At 31.0% G+C, this 14,039-nt stretch overlaps 1 protein-coding gene across 2 annotated transcripts; it reads left to right on the forward strand.

Moving 5' to 3' along the window:
* Window positions 1–1,117: 1,117 nt before the first annotated feature.
* Window positions 1,118–13,487, forward strand: LOC127709784 (uncharacterized). Of its 2 annotated transcripts, XR_007985764.1 has the most exons (7): window positions 1,118–1,621; window positions 2,495–2,557; window positions 4,019–4,123; window positions 5,461–5,580; window positions 5,819–5,949; window positions 6,976–9,814; window positions 10,411–13,487. XR_007985764.1 is itself a non-coding variant. In XM_052215427.1 (6 exons), exons 1-6 carry the CDS (start codon window positions 1,264–1,266, stop codon window positions 7,729–7,731), a joined length of 1,533 nt encoding a protein of 510 aa, XP_052071387.1. In that variant the 5' UTR covers window positions 1,118–1,263; the 3' UTR covers window positions 7,732–13,487. The 2 variants fall into 2 exon arrangements, 1 of the variants encoding a protein (XP_052071387.1); XM_052215427.1 differs by having other exon boundaries at window positions 6,976–13,487.
* The last annotated feature ends 552 nt before the right edge of the window (window positions 13,488–14,039 follow it).

The raw sequence follows: 14,039 nt of genomic DNA on the forward strand, positions 1-14,039 counted from the left end.
TCCATGTTTTTTCTCTACAAAGTAAAATAAAAATAATTATGTTATCAATTCATTCCATACAATTTCAGATTATCCTGGGTGCGGAGTGAACGCCAAAAGGTATGCGAAATGCACTGCGAAAAAGGCATATATAGCATCTTATCTATATCCATCGTTATATTCAGCTTCAGATACAAATATGTGGAAAATTAGAGGTCAGTATGGACAATATATCGAACTTCAGTTCATAGATCTTGATGTGAACATCATGTCGTTGGTTGATTCGTTTGTGGAAGTGTTTGACTTTGATCTCCGGGGAGAACGATCTGTATCTTTTGGACGATTCACCAAGGCTACAATGCCACATATAAGTTTGGTATCAAGTTGGCATATGATTGACGTAGAATTCCGTGTTGGAAATTCCTTAACCGGAAGGGGATTTTTGGGATTATATACGATAAAAGATACTGTCATTGAAACCATTTTCAATGAATCTGGTAAGATTTAATATAAGGCAGGTCTTACCTGTGAAAGGGGACGAAGTCTGTAGACTGTATACATTATTTTTTTGATTCAAGCATATTTTAACTTCAGAATCTGTTAAAAAAGAAACGGAAATACGGAAACGTTTCCGATGTTGGTCCATGTTAATAGGGATTTTTATGTGACGTCATTTTCGATTTAAACAAAGAAACGCTATCATCAGGTAACGGTTTTTTGTTTGTTCTTTTTTTTTTCATATCAACGAATTATCAAAAGCAACAAATTTACGGGAAACAGCTTGATGCTCCTTTTATATTTTAAAAGTCTCGTGACAACTTAGACCAGAAGAAAGAATGAGATATCTGCGAAAATGAGAGAAAACAAAAAAAGTTAGAATATTAAAAGTTAATGATTTCACAATGGCAGTTTTTATCAAATAGTTCGTTTCTATGTATGTTGGCGTTTGTTTTTGTTGCACCTCAGTGTTTCTGTTGTTCCTTTGTGTTCCTCTTATAGTTGATGTGTTTTCCTTGGTTTTAGTTTGTAACCCGGATTTGTTTTCTCTCAATTGATTTATGACTTTTGAACAGCGGTATACTACTATTGCCTTTATCTAAGTTCATTATTAGATTCTTTTTATATTGATTTTCAATAGACCACTTGCACATTGTTTGGTGATTAGTCGTACCGGAAGTACGTAACTTCGGAATTTCGAAATCTATATTGACTGAAACAAAAGGCGGGCAGAATTTCCAAATCCGCCATTGTAACTAGGGTAAATAAACGCATTTTAGATTGACGATGGTGAACAAGAATTGCATGTACGGGGTTTGTAAGAGTGACAGTAGGTACCCAGAGACACTCGCGGAGAAGGATGTGTACTTTATTCCGTTCCCAAAACCATTACGGAATAGAGTGAAGTGTGAAAGATGGATACGAGCTTGCGGACGACATGACTTGAACGTGGAAAAAGTGACAAAATACAGCTATATATGTTCACTTCACTTTGTAAGGGGAAACGGTCCGACTGAGGAATATCCGGATCCTATTCCTGCAGGAGCCTGTGAAGCTGAAAAGGAGAATTTCATGCTGCAGAACCGGAAAAGAAGGGCACCAATAGACCGTCCCAGCCTTGTGTGTAGGAAGGTGAAAAAAACAGGTACGAAATGTATATATAATTTAATATAATGCTTGTATTTTCTTTATAAAGGTTCATAATGTTTACATATTACCTTGTTTCAAATTTGACATGCTTGACATATCTACCAATGACACTTTTAACTTGAACATTCAGGTGCTGCATTTATACATGTTTATGTACTCATGGTACTAGGAAATGCTGTGTGAAATAATGCAGGCGCTGTCAAAAAACAGTTTCATATTTTATACATTTTACTGTTCAACTTACAATCTTATAGAAATGTCAATTTGTATGAACAAGGCTATAAGGCCAATGAATATTGACTGCCCAAATAGCATACATGTAGTTGCAGAATAAAATCCATGACGACTTGCCACAATGCCCAATCACAAAAAATTTGCTTTACTGATGAAAAAGGCAATTCAACCCGCCCAAAGACATACACAAATAAAACAGAAATTGTATATCTCACTCTATGTACATTTATATAGATCTACCAGTTTGTCCAAATATAGTATTCACGAACAGAAAATATATGCATGATACAATGTATGTACATGTATGTTAGAAATATCTTAAGCATGTTGTGCAGTCTGCATCAAAATGTTATCTGATTACTAGTTCAAAGACCAATATTCCCACATTTTCCCTATGTGTCTAAACAAACTTTAACAACAACTTAATTACTAGTCTGGGGCATCAGACTAGTCGTTAACAGTACAGACTGTTGTGAAAAGCACATATTTAAATCCACAACATTTCCCTATATTCATGTCAAATATTACATGTAGATGTGGCGTGCAGTTAAAAGAAAAATGTCTATCAACATGATAAACTGTCTATTTTTTGCATGTGTAATGTTTGATACAATAAAGCATTTCATAATTTCAGGAAAATCAGCTGATCAGAGAACAGTAGACCTAGATCACTCTTATTGTATAGTTCATGTTCCAGGTAAAATCTTTTAAAACATGTATATTTAGAAAAACGTCATCCTCAGTCAATATATCCTAAAATGTAAATTATACACCTCATACAAAGGCTACAATTGATATATTATCAATTTCCGAACATATTTGTATCAAAATTGTCAGCACATTACAGTGTCTTTTTAAAATCATATAATTTTGTTGGAATAACTTCATTTTTATAGATTTCATATTTTATCTTGAACAACAACATATTGGTTGTTATTTCAATTATTTTGAATGTTTTTTTTTTGTTATTGCTTACATGTATGTATTTGAAATTTTCCAGATTATATTTTTTTTAAATAATTGATCATGAAAAAGTACAATATCGAAAATCTTTTAACCATATCATGAAGTTCATAAGTTGATAATTCTTATATGATTTGCATATTACGGAATACATTGATATAATTGGTCGAGAGGACTTCCGGTAGTTGATCTTGACGTTGTTTATTTTTCGATAGACGACGTTGACCAAACTTCTTTTCGTAAACAAGATGGCGGCTATAATAACACCGATATTAACAAAATTATTTTCACTGCACGTTAATCGTTAAATTAAATAATAAACACAAAATCATTCGTTGGAATGATAATAAGAGTTTTTGTAGTTTATTTTTTAATCAGATAGCAAATTTCGTGGAGTACATATTTTTGCGTTAACCAACAAATATATTCATACGCCAGGCCTATTCAAGGACACAAATATACAATTTACGTGTGATAAAGGTTACGAGTGTGGAAAAATATATTCCTTATCTCCAATTTTAAAGAATTATAAGGATTAAACGCCTTTTTAAAGGAATTTATTGGTGTATAAACTGGACCAAGTCACTCACAAACATATCATAACAGTCCTTCAGACTTTTAATTGTTTGTGAGTGAATTGGTCAAGTTTATACACCAATAAATTCCTTTAAAAAGGCGTTTAATCCTATAACATCACACAAAGTAAAAATAACGGTCAGTACTATCATTTTTTACCCGCCATTTAGGATCCACCTTGTAAAATTTAGTTTTGAATGTGACTATTCCTGGACAAATCAAATTGGTAAAAATCTGTAAATTTATTTAGTATATAGGTAGGTGAACTCCAGATAAACAAATATAATTAAAAGTGTCTTTTTTCTTTTTGTTGACAAGTTTTCTTTAGATTATTTATCTGGCTGAAATTATAATTTAATGTAGATTTTTTTTCTGAGCATCTGTGTTGGGCAAGTTGCAAAAATATTTTTTTTTTGCTTAATACATGTAGAAAATAGTTTACCAAGTACATGAAATATCTTGCAATATACAACAAAATCATCTAAAACTTTAAATTTATAGATGAAAGTATAAAAAAAGCATTAAGTGTGTATTTCAAAAAATAAAATCATTTTAAATATGAAGGGAAGATAATTTTATTAATTTATGATAGATAATGGATTTCATTAAATAATTTTAGATTTTGAAGCAGAGATTGAACTAGGGCCTGGAGACGAAGGGAAGGTACAAGATGACATTGACACCACTATCTTTACTGCTACTCCTCTACCTGTGGAAACAACAGGTAAATTAATATATTTATGACTGGACATAGGAGCTGTATGTTTATAAATGGACTGGAGGATATGTGGGAAGGTGTGAAGTTACAAATTTTATACATCAACCTTGGCAATCAAATGAAATAAATCAAGTAGTGCAGCACTGTTCTATTTCTGGATTTAAACATATCATAATCTAATAAGTGTCTTATATTAGAATGTTCCTTATTAGTCCCCTTCCGACGAAGTTGAAGGGGATTTTAGGTTTGCACTCCGTCCGTCAGTCCGGCAAATCAGTTTTCCACACTTTTTTTCTTCATGCTTGAAGGTATTGATTTGATATTTGGTGTATTGTTTTATCATGACAAGTTACAGATCAAGTTCGAATTTTGTTCCGGTCTGATGATTTTGTGCAGAGTTATCGTCCTTTGACTTAGAAAATTCACTAAAATAATCAGTTTTCTGCACTTTTTTCCGTCATGCTTTAAGATATTGATTTGAAAATTGGTATATAGTTTTATCATGACAAGTTACAGATCAAGTTGGAATTTTGTTCCGGTCAAATGATTTTGTGCAGAGTTATGGTCCTTGGACTTAATAAATTCACTTAAATAATCAGTTTTCAACACTTTTTTCGTCATGCTTGAAGATATTGACTTGATATTTGTTATATAGGTTACACCATGACAAGTTATAGATCAGGTTAGAATTTTGTTCCAATACAATGAATTTTTAACCGGTAGGGGACTATGTATTGCCATGCAATACTCACAGAATGCTTGTTGCAGTGAATTTGTATAGCCACATTAATGTACAAAAATGTACTTTGAAACAAATGTTTTATTTTGAGATTTTTTAGTTTTTTACTTAACTAGTAAAATAATAATCACTTTATATTGTTATTTTGAGATTTTTTACTTTGATCTATTTGCAGAATGTAATTTTCCATTAGTAAAGGGGCATAACTCTAGAATAGTTTAAGTGACACCACCAAAATTCAAACTTGATCTTTGTTTTGTGGTAAAAAGCATTTTGTATAAGTTTCATAATGTTTGGTTGAGGCAAACTAAAGTTAGAGCTCTAACGGAAAACAACTTGGGGACAAACTCACGGACAAGGGTAAAACTTAATGCCCCCATATGCTACAGCGGGGGCATAAAATTTGGAAAAATTATTTTTAATCCAATAATCAATGTTTCAATTGGCAGCATTCATCTGACCATGACCTCATTTTCTTGGTTCATTGGTTTTGGACAAGAACATGAAAAAAACAAATAAATTCCTTTCAAAATTTAAATATAGGGTTGGATAGAGGAAAGAAGTGTTATTTATACGTGTATTTATATTTGAACTGAAATTGCAGATTCAGGATCTCAGACTTACCATCCAACTTATTCTGGCAGCAGTACAAATGTCAACTTGAAGACCATGAGAAGACAGTTATTTGTTTTAGATGTGGAAAAGAAGCCTAAAGCCTATACAGGTATTTAAAAGGTCTCCGTATTATAAATATAAGATTGGATTGAATTAAAGCATGGTGTATTATTCTTAATTTAAAAAGATTGGTCTATTTAATATATGTAGACTTTTCGAATATTTTTTAGAGATTTAAAAAAAAAAGGATTAACTATAATCAAATTTAGATGTAAAATTAAGATCAATTGAAATTGTTGCATTAACACATTATCATTTTTTACAGCCTCATTGTTGTAAATTTACAGGAATGACACTGGATGTCTTGAAACTTGTTTTTAGTCATGTAGAGTTGAAGGCTTCTAGGATGAAGTATTGGTATGGGTCATCTAGGGTTGATGACAGCTTCGACGATACAGAGAATGATGTCAGTGGACAAGTGAGTTATCTGTCTCATAATTCACTTTAGTTTAAACCTTACCTATATTTTATTCAAATCCTAGACATCAATAGAAAGATTTCCTCGGACAGATCTGTTCTTTTTGATGGATTTTGAGCACTTATTCAAGCAATGGCCAGTGTTAATACTTTATATGAAAAATCAACACATGGTCATTTCTCAAAAACGTGTCTCTTCATTGATTCACATCCCCCTACAAGGTTTTCATTATTACCTGTTAAAACATGAAAAATGTAACAATAAATATTTTTTGTTTTGCATCAAAGTTTTATATATCAAGCATTGTTTACAACGTCCACTGGTTTTATTAGTGGATACACTGTTGGAACAGCGCCCCCTAGCGACTTGGCATAATGATTTTGTAAAAACTGATTTTTGTTCTTACTGATGGTACCATGAAATTGTGATCAAATCAACTGAATATTTTTTACAATGGTATTCATTATATAACTTTTTAAAATAAATTACCAATGATGAAAAGTAACAGTTTTCAGGGTTTACTGAACATTACAATTTATTTGAAAAAATATCACGTGTATCTTTATGCCAAGTCATGAGCAGAACTCGTGTAAACATACCCTACTATTATTACATATAAGACTAAGGACCATGTCAACTGGTTGTTTTAAATTAGAAAGGCAGATAAAAGCAAAGATTAAAATTATGAAAAATAGCCATATTATATGCATTTACAGAAATTTTCTGTGGAAACAAACAAAAATTCATCTCATATGTTATGATTAAATTAACATTCCTTGTGAAATAGTTCCAGAAAATAGTACATGTAATCTTAAACATGTCAGTTGGGCTTTTAATAATATTATTTAGAATGCCATATTCCATATGTTTATTAGATATTTTGCCCCTGGCTTTAACATGTTAAATCTCATAAGCCAGAAAAATGATGAAAATCAACAAAAATAAGTAATAAACAATACAAAATTAACAAATCTCATTATTGGACAATTGATGTATAAAGTCTTTTCTTGGATTTTTTTTTAACAGAAAAGGGGAGCATTAAGGGAGTTAAAACTTTGGGAAGAGTACCTGATGAGCCTTGTACGACTGAGGAAGGGATTGGACACAGATGTTTTAGCAGATATGTTGTGTATAAGTTCTTCAACTGTTTCCAGGATCTTTACCACATGGATTGTGTTTTTGCGGAAGGAACTGGATTTTCTTATCAAGTGGCCCACTAAAGAACAAATAAAGGAAAATATGCCAAAATCTTTTAAGTATTTCCCTAAAACCAGAGTAGTTATAGATTGTACTGAATTTTTTGTTCAAAAACCCTCATTACCTTCTGCCCAGAGAATCACTTGGTCAAGTTATAAGCATAATAATACATTAAAACTTCTGGTAGGTATAACACCAAGTGGTTCATTCTGTTTCTTGTCAAAGTTGTGGTCAGGGGCAGTTTCAGACCGCAGGATTACACAAGCATCTGGGTTCTTGGAAATGTTGGAGTTTGGCGATGAGGTTATGGCTGACCGTGGATTCACCATAAGTGATCTCTTGGCTTTAAAGGGTGCAACTCTTGCAATTCCACCTTTTGCAAATGGCAGACAGCTGAGCAGTAGAGCAGTTACAAGGACAAGGCGTATTGCAAATGCACGAATCCATGTAGAACGAGCTATAGGAGATATCAAATCTTTTCAGCTACTACAGGGCACATTGCCTCTTACTCTTAAACCCATCCTTGATGATATTATTTTTGTTTGTGGTGCTTTGTGTAACTTGCGGTCTAAACTTGTGAAGTAAGAACTCTTCATTTTTACCATCTTTAAATATAATTTAGGTATTTCATGGCCAAAAACAGCTCTCACTTAAATAAAACAGTTAAGATTATCACTATTTCTGCAAGTTGAAGACACAATGGACAAATAAATTTGCATGTTCAGAGGGGACAGACAACACTTTGTCTAAAACAAAATTAAACAAATAAAGAACAAGAACATTTTTTTTAAATACTTACCTATCCTGAAAAACAATAGCATTATTAAGAATACACCCTCAACACTATCAGAAAGGTGCTCTTAGATGGTAAACATTTCTGCTTTAATCTCCAGCTAACCTTTTTCTGATAAGATTACTAGTGGAAAGTGATATCAGTACAAATAAACACTTTAAGGTAGTTCAGGGGTATAGAAAAAAAATGACAGAATTTTCTTATACTTTGCCAAAATGAAGATTTTACTATGCTCTTTTCAAAAAAATTATAAAAAGTATGGGTCACCTTGTTTTCTTGCTACAAGTAAATAAACAGTTTTAATCTGATTTTCACCAAAAAGTATACAGATCGTTTGACCATCATAAGAAACAACTTTGTTAAGTTTCATGAAATTTGGATAAGTCGTTCTCAAGTTACGGTGCGACATGTTTACCCCAGACAGCCGCACATTTGTATACCATAATACGCCCAGTCAAAATTTTGACGGGTAAAAAAATGAAATTTCTCTATATGTCCAGTATAAATTATGTACTAAAAGAGTTATCTCCCCTTAAATGGCTTATTTGAATAATTAGTTCTAAAAGCACAAACATTTGGTATTTGTTAAAATATTTTAGCTAATGAAATGCATAACTAAGTTTTCTTAATATAAAAAAAACAGTGTAACCAATAAATTGCAAATTTGGGCAACAAAAAAAAAACCGATTATTTACTGTGATTGTACTATTCAAGATGGTGGTATACCCCTGAACTACCTTAAATCACCTAAGTCATACCAAAACTTGAGGTTTACTGTCTCAAAACCTACAAAAACCAGTATTTTAGAATAAGTACAAAGTATTGCATATGAAGTTAATGAGCTGTGTTATATTTGTCAATGAGTCAGTTGTTAATACAAATTCAAATGAAGTAAATATAACCAACTATACATGTATGGCACTGTATAGTTGTTGATTTACCAAAAACAAGATTTAGGAAAAAAATTATCAGATCCGGACATTACACAATTATGAGCGAAAGCAACCAATGAAAACAATAAAGTTAACATCCAATTTTATAGAACAATGCATAGGTATCATTAAAAATGTGCTGAATTTTCAATATATGTCGGTATGTGTATTAATTTTGTTAAATTTCATATTTACTATTAAACCTCCATTCGTCGGCAAAAGGGTTAAACAATATTAATTTAATTGGGTCAAGTGTGTATATCTGAATCGTTATGATTTCTCTACTTGGATTTAAAAATTTTAGGATTAATTCAAAAAGTAAATTTGGTACATTCTTAGCTAATTAAAAAAGGCATCAACCGAACAAGCTTGACAGTAAATTAAAGGATGTAACAGGGTAAACATAAATGAAGCATCAACCCAACAAACATAATTAGATAAACATGAATGAAAAGGGACACATGTTAAACCTCAATGAGGCATCAAACCGACAACAAAATTAATACAACTTAGTTTTAAGGGCATATGATACAGTTTTGATTCCATGATGAATGTTTTATGAAAATTTGGATACAAGCTATTTTTCACCTAAGCAATTTAAATATGTCAGAAAAAAATATACCTTCATGTGCTACTTTAAGAGACAAAAGGGGTAAAAATTTAGACATTTTCTCAAAAACCAGATAAACAATAGCAGCTTTTTGTAAAACATTACGAAAATCTTTAAATAAATATGCTCTTAATAAGTACAACAGTTCCTTGGAAATAATTAATTCAGATTTTAGGGAAAAAATGGATTTTTTTGCAGTATATTTATCAAATCTAAAAAAAATGAATGTTGACTTTTCATTTAAATTGGTACAAATAATCTTCATACGTAATCAAACCGAATGAATATGCCATTGTAAAAAAGAGGGGCCTTTCTACTCATTTCCAAGTTAAGGTAGATAGGGGGTCTAAATTAAAATCCATAGAATTTTTTGATAATTTGTCAAAAGGCAGTTCATATCATGCTTTTTCCAAAAATATAATAAAAAGTATGGGTCACCGGGCTTTTTTTCACGCTACAGGTAGTGCAAAATTTTCAGATTTTGTATAGATTATGCATGGAAAACCCAATTTTGTGTGATAAAAAGAAAACTACACCATAGAATTTTAAGATAAAATATGAGAAGATAGCTCTTATAATATGCTTTCAGATAAGAAAAAGAAAAAATGAGGTCACCGGACTCGTTTTCTTGCTACATAATAAAATAGGTAAATTCACAACACATTCTATTATAAAAGTTACTTTATCTGAGTTATCTCCCCTTATATGGCAAAGTTGGAAAAAAAATGAATCAAACAAAAATATTCTGTTTTTTGTAAAATACAGCCGTAAATATGATAAAACACATAATATTTTATATTAACGTGAAAAGTCTTACACATGAATTACATACTACTCTCGAAATTTGCACATTTCTTTAAAGATCTAGACCGATTGTTATCTGCTATTTCAAAATACAAGATGGAGGAAGAAAACCTAGCTACCTTAAGTCAGTTTAAATCATAAAAAAAACAGTTGAATCTGCATCTTTTCCCGATATGTCACAGTTTAACGTCGCAAAAATAACATTTTACGTTAGCAAAGTCATTACCTCCCCTGTAACTGTATCATATGCCCTTCATGTCAGTATGCAGTATCATCAGTAGACATGGGTGTATTAAAAATTACAATCTTTTACAAGGTTTTAAAAATATCATTGTAGAATATCAGTTGTAATAGGTTATAATAAAAAGCCTTTGGTGAGTGAAAATTTCTCCAGTTCTATTTGTTTGTTTTATATAGTTTGAAATTTTTGATGTTGATGACAAAGCCAGGACAAGCACATGGTTCTTCCTGAATATTCATGAAACAATTACCATTGAAAATTTAACATACTAGACTGTTATAAAAGCAGGAATTACTCTTAATTAGGCAAGATAGAAATCACACATAGTCTGAAAACTGGTCAGTGCTTTCAAAAATTTGGAAGAAATCTATTGAAAATTGTTAAAAATATACTAAAATACATAAATTCATACATCTAGCTAAGTGAACCCACCACCCAGAAGAAAATTAATCTTTTGCTTGATATTAATTGTTTAAGTACCAATAACCATTATTTTGAGTTGTATAGTATTTTGGAATGAAAAAAATTTAATAGATATCAAACTAATATTTAGTAATGACTTATAGATTCAAATATATAAGAAAATATTTAAAGTACCCATTGACCAAATTTTAGAAGACTTATTTTTATTAGTTGTCTTTACTCACTATTTCTAGAAGAAATGGTGCAATATAATCTGTAAAGAAGTTTTGCAGTTTCACCAGCATTCTGTTAAAAAAATCTTCATCAAAGCTGACTTCTACATGTTCTATTCCATGTTTGGTGTAGAATACCAAATCACACTTTCTCATCTCCATAATTCCCATTTGTCCTTGCACTTGACAATAATACTGTGAAGAAAAATCAATTTGACCATCAGAATTAGTTTTCATGTGTAATACAGATTTAGCAGATTTGTTTCTTAGTGAAAACGGACACTTAATTTCAATAATCTTACTCTCATGGCATTTACAAGTGATCACTCCATCTGGACTGCAACCTATACATGGATACTTCGGATTTACCACCAAACCAGTTTCAGTTATACATTTATTCCTTTTCAATCCATGAGCTGTTTGGTATAGGTTCCTGGCTTTTGATTCCTTGCGTCTACCCCAGTCTAAGGCCATTTCTTGGAATTTATTCTTTACAGAAAGTGATTCACTACCTATAATTCGGCTGCAAATAAGATCTGGGTCCTCATTATTCATTATAGCCTGAAAGTTAGAAGCAGTAATTAAACCTTTCCTCATAGTGAACCATAAATTGTTGCTACTCTGGCCCTGAGTTGCCTTTGATATAAGCATCACATCTTCTGAACTGAATGATAAGGTAGCCATAAATCTTTCAACTATGTCCTCTTCATTATCAATTAAACATACATACTTATCTTTAAAATACTTAGCCTTGGTAGGAATTGTCAAGTCCTGTATTGCCTCTGAATAGTCCATCTGTACCACATCTACTGGTTCATGGGGTAGAAATTCTAGTGCTCTGGCCTCAGGATTTATCTTTTTAAAAAATCACTTGAATTAACCAAAGCATTAATTATATATATATTTTACAGGAAAAAAATAACATCGTTGATTTAAGAATTTGAAGAAAAATATTAACTGAGAATCTGCTGGACAATGGTACAAGATATAATGTATAATTTTTATGTGAATTTGGCATTTTAATGATTTCTATATATGATGAATTTTCTTAAAAGTAAGTTGTGAAAAATTTGAAAAAGATAATTAAATATGAAAAATTTACACAATGTTTGAGGGTGTGTTCTTACTAATGCTATTTTTTTCAGAGTTGGTAAGTAATAAGAAATGGATTTGTTGATATTTTTTGTTTTTTGTTTATAATTTTAACTTTTACCTTTACTGGCTTTGTGGTGTTTTGTTAAAGCCAGGAGCAGAACTTCATTTTTTTATAAACTGTCTTAAAAACCTTTTAAATTAGTTTTGAAATTGGTGAATTGATTGCAAAATCCTATCAATGATAAACTTGAAAAAAATTCAAAGCATAAATTTCACAAACTAAATTGTTACCTTTTCTATACTAATTTTTTTAGGAATAAGAATTAATGTTGTTTAAAGTCGTAAATTAAAAAGGTTACACATGGTGCATATATATATATATGTACTGCAGTGCAAAAATTTTAAAAAATACTGATATTGCATTGAATATTTAAGAACACTAATGCAGTATTAAATAAAGCTTTCACTGTTAATAAAAATTAATTATAATATGAGTAGTATTTAAGCATTAAAGTGTGTTATATTGTTTCAAAAATGTCTTGCACAGAAATAATTATTTTGATTAATTTTTTGCTGTTAATATTTTTGAATTTGTAAATGTTACTGTCCAATTTTGTCAGTCCTTTAACTTTTCAAGAATAGTTGGTGTATGTTATAACTATGCACCATGTGTAAGCACCATGATACCTATTTGTAATGGACACGAGTTCTGCTCAAGACTTCATTTTGAGGTTTAAAAATTAAATATAATAAAGATATCTGTACAATATGATTTCAAACCTCAAGAGGAGTCGCTAGAGGGCGCTGTACTTGAATGTATAGTGTATCTACCAATAAAACCGGTGGGCGTGTTGTTAAATTATTTGTTGTTATACCTGAGCTAATTTACTTGCAAACTGTTTTATCTTCTCGTCTTCTGCAGCTCTGTCAACCATCTGTCTAGGATCAAAACTGGATACTACATGGTCTGCTGATGATACACATGCTTCCATCCTCCTATTTTGGGATATTACAATATTTAAATGTATTTATTGGTAAAGCATTAAATGTTGGCATTGTATGTATTTAGGATTTCAAGGTTTTCAGTAGTGACAAGAAACTTCAAGAAGCGACAAGAAGAATATTTTAGCGCCAAGAAGACTATTTAGCGACAAGAAAAATGAAAACAAAGTTCTTATTAAAATAACTTATTCCTAATAAATATATAAAAAAAATTTGCATTGAAATGTTGTTTTTTTAGATTCGAGGCCAGATGTCGATCTGTGTGTAACATATATATATATGATATACATGTATTTATCATATATTTAGTACAAAATACAGCAATTTTGTATATCTAATAAAGGTTCTTTTATTCTATATATACTTAATACTGTAATATATGAGGGAAATCTAGAATATTTTTATTTATTTTTGCATTTTACCAGTGCTAAAGATAAAAATGATTAAGTTAAAACCTTGGCTTGATAATCTTCATTCGTTCCACCTCTACTGGCTCATCGTGTTCCCTCTTTCGTTTCTTCCACTGGCAAGGACCGTCAGTAACAGACTTCTTCTCAAATGCCTCCAACTCGTATAAGCATGCTGCAACATGACGACAAGCTCCATCAGCACTGTAATAAAATTGTATTTAGAGAAAGTTAGTACATGCATACATGTTCATTTGTGAAATGATCTGTATAATACTAATATCTTTATAGATTTTTACGGTTTACTAAACATGAGTGTTTTAGATTGCAAGTCATCAAATTACATCAGCAGAATTGTTAACTTCTACCTGCCA

This window comes from Mytilus californianus, unplaced genomic scaffold (genome assembly GCF_021869535.1).
Source record: "Mytilus californianus isolate M0D057914Y unplaced genomic scaffold, xbMytCali1.0.p SCAF_7, whole genome shotgun sequence".
NCBI classification, from domain to species: domain Eukaryota; kingdom Metazoa; phylum Mollusca; class Bivalvia; order Mytilida; family Mytilidae; genus Mytilus; species Mytilus californianus.

Coding starts and splice junctions, on each gene's coding strand:
- LOC127709784 (XM_052215427.1), top strand. CDS start 1,264: ATGGTGAACAAGAATTGCATGTACGGGGTTTGTAAGAGTGACAGTAGG. Junction 4,124..5,460: donor TCTACCTGTGGAAACAACAG/GTAAATTAATAT, acceptor CTGAAATTGCAG/ATTCAGGATCTCAGACTTAC. Junction 5,950..6,975: donor AGAATGATGTCAGTGGACAA/GTGAGTTATCTG, acceptor TTTTTTTAACAG/AAAAGGGGAGCATTAAGGGA.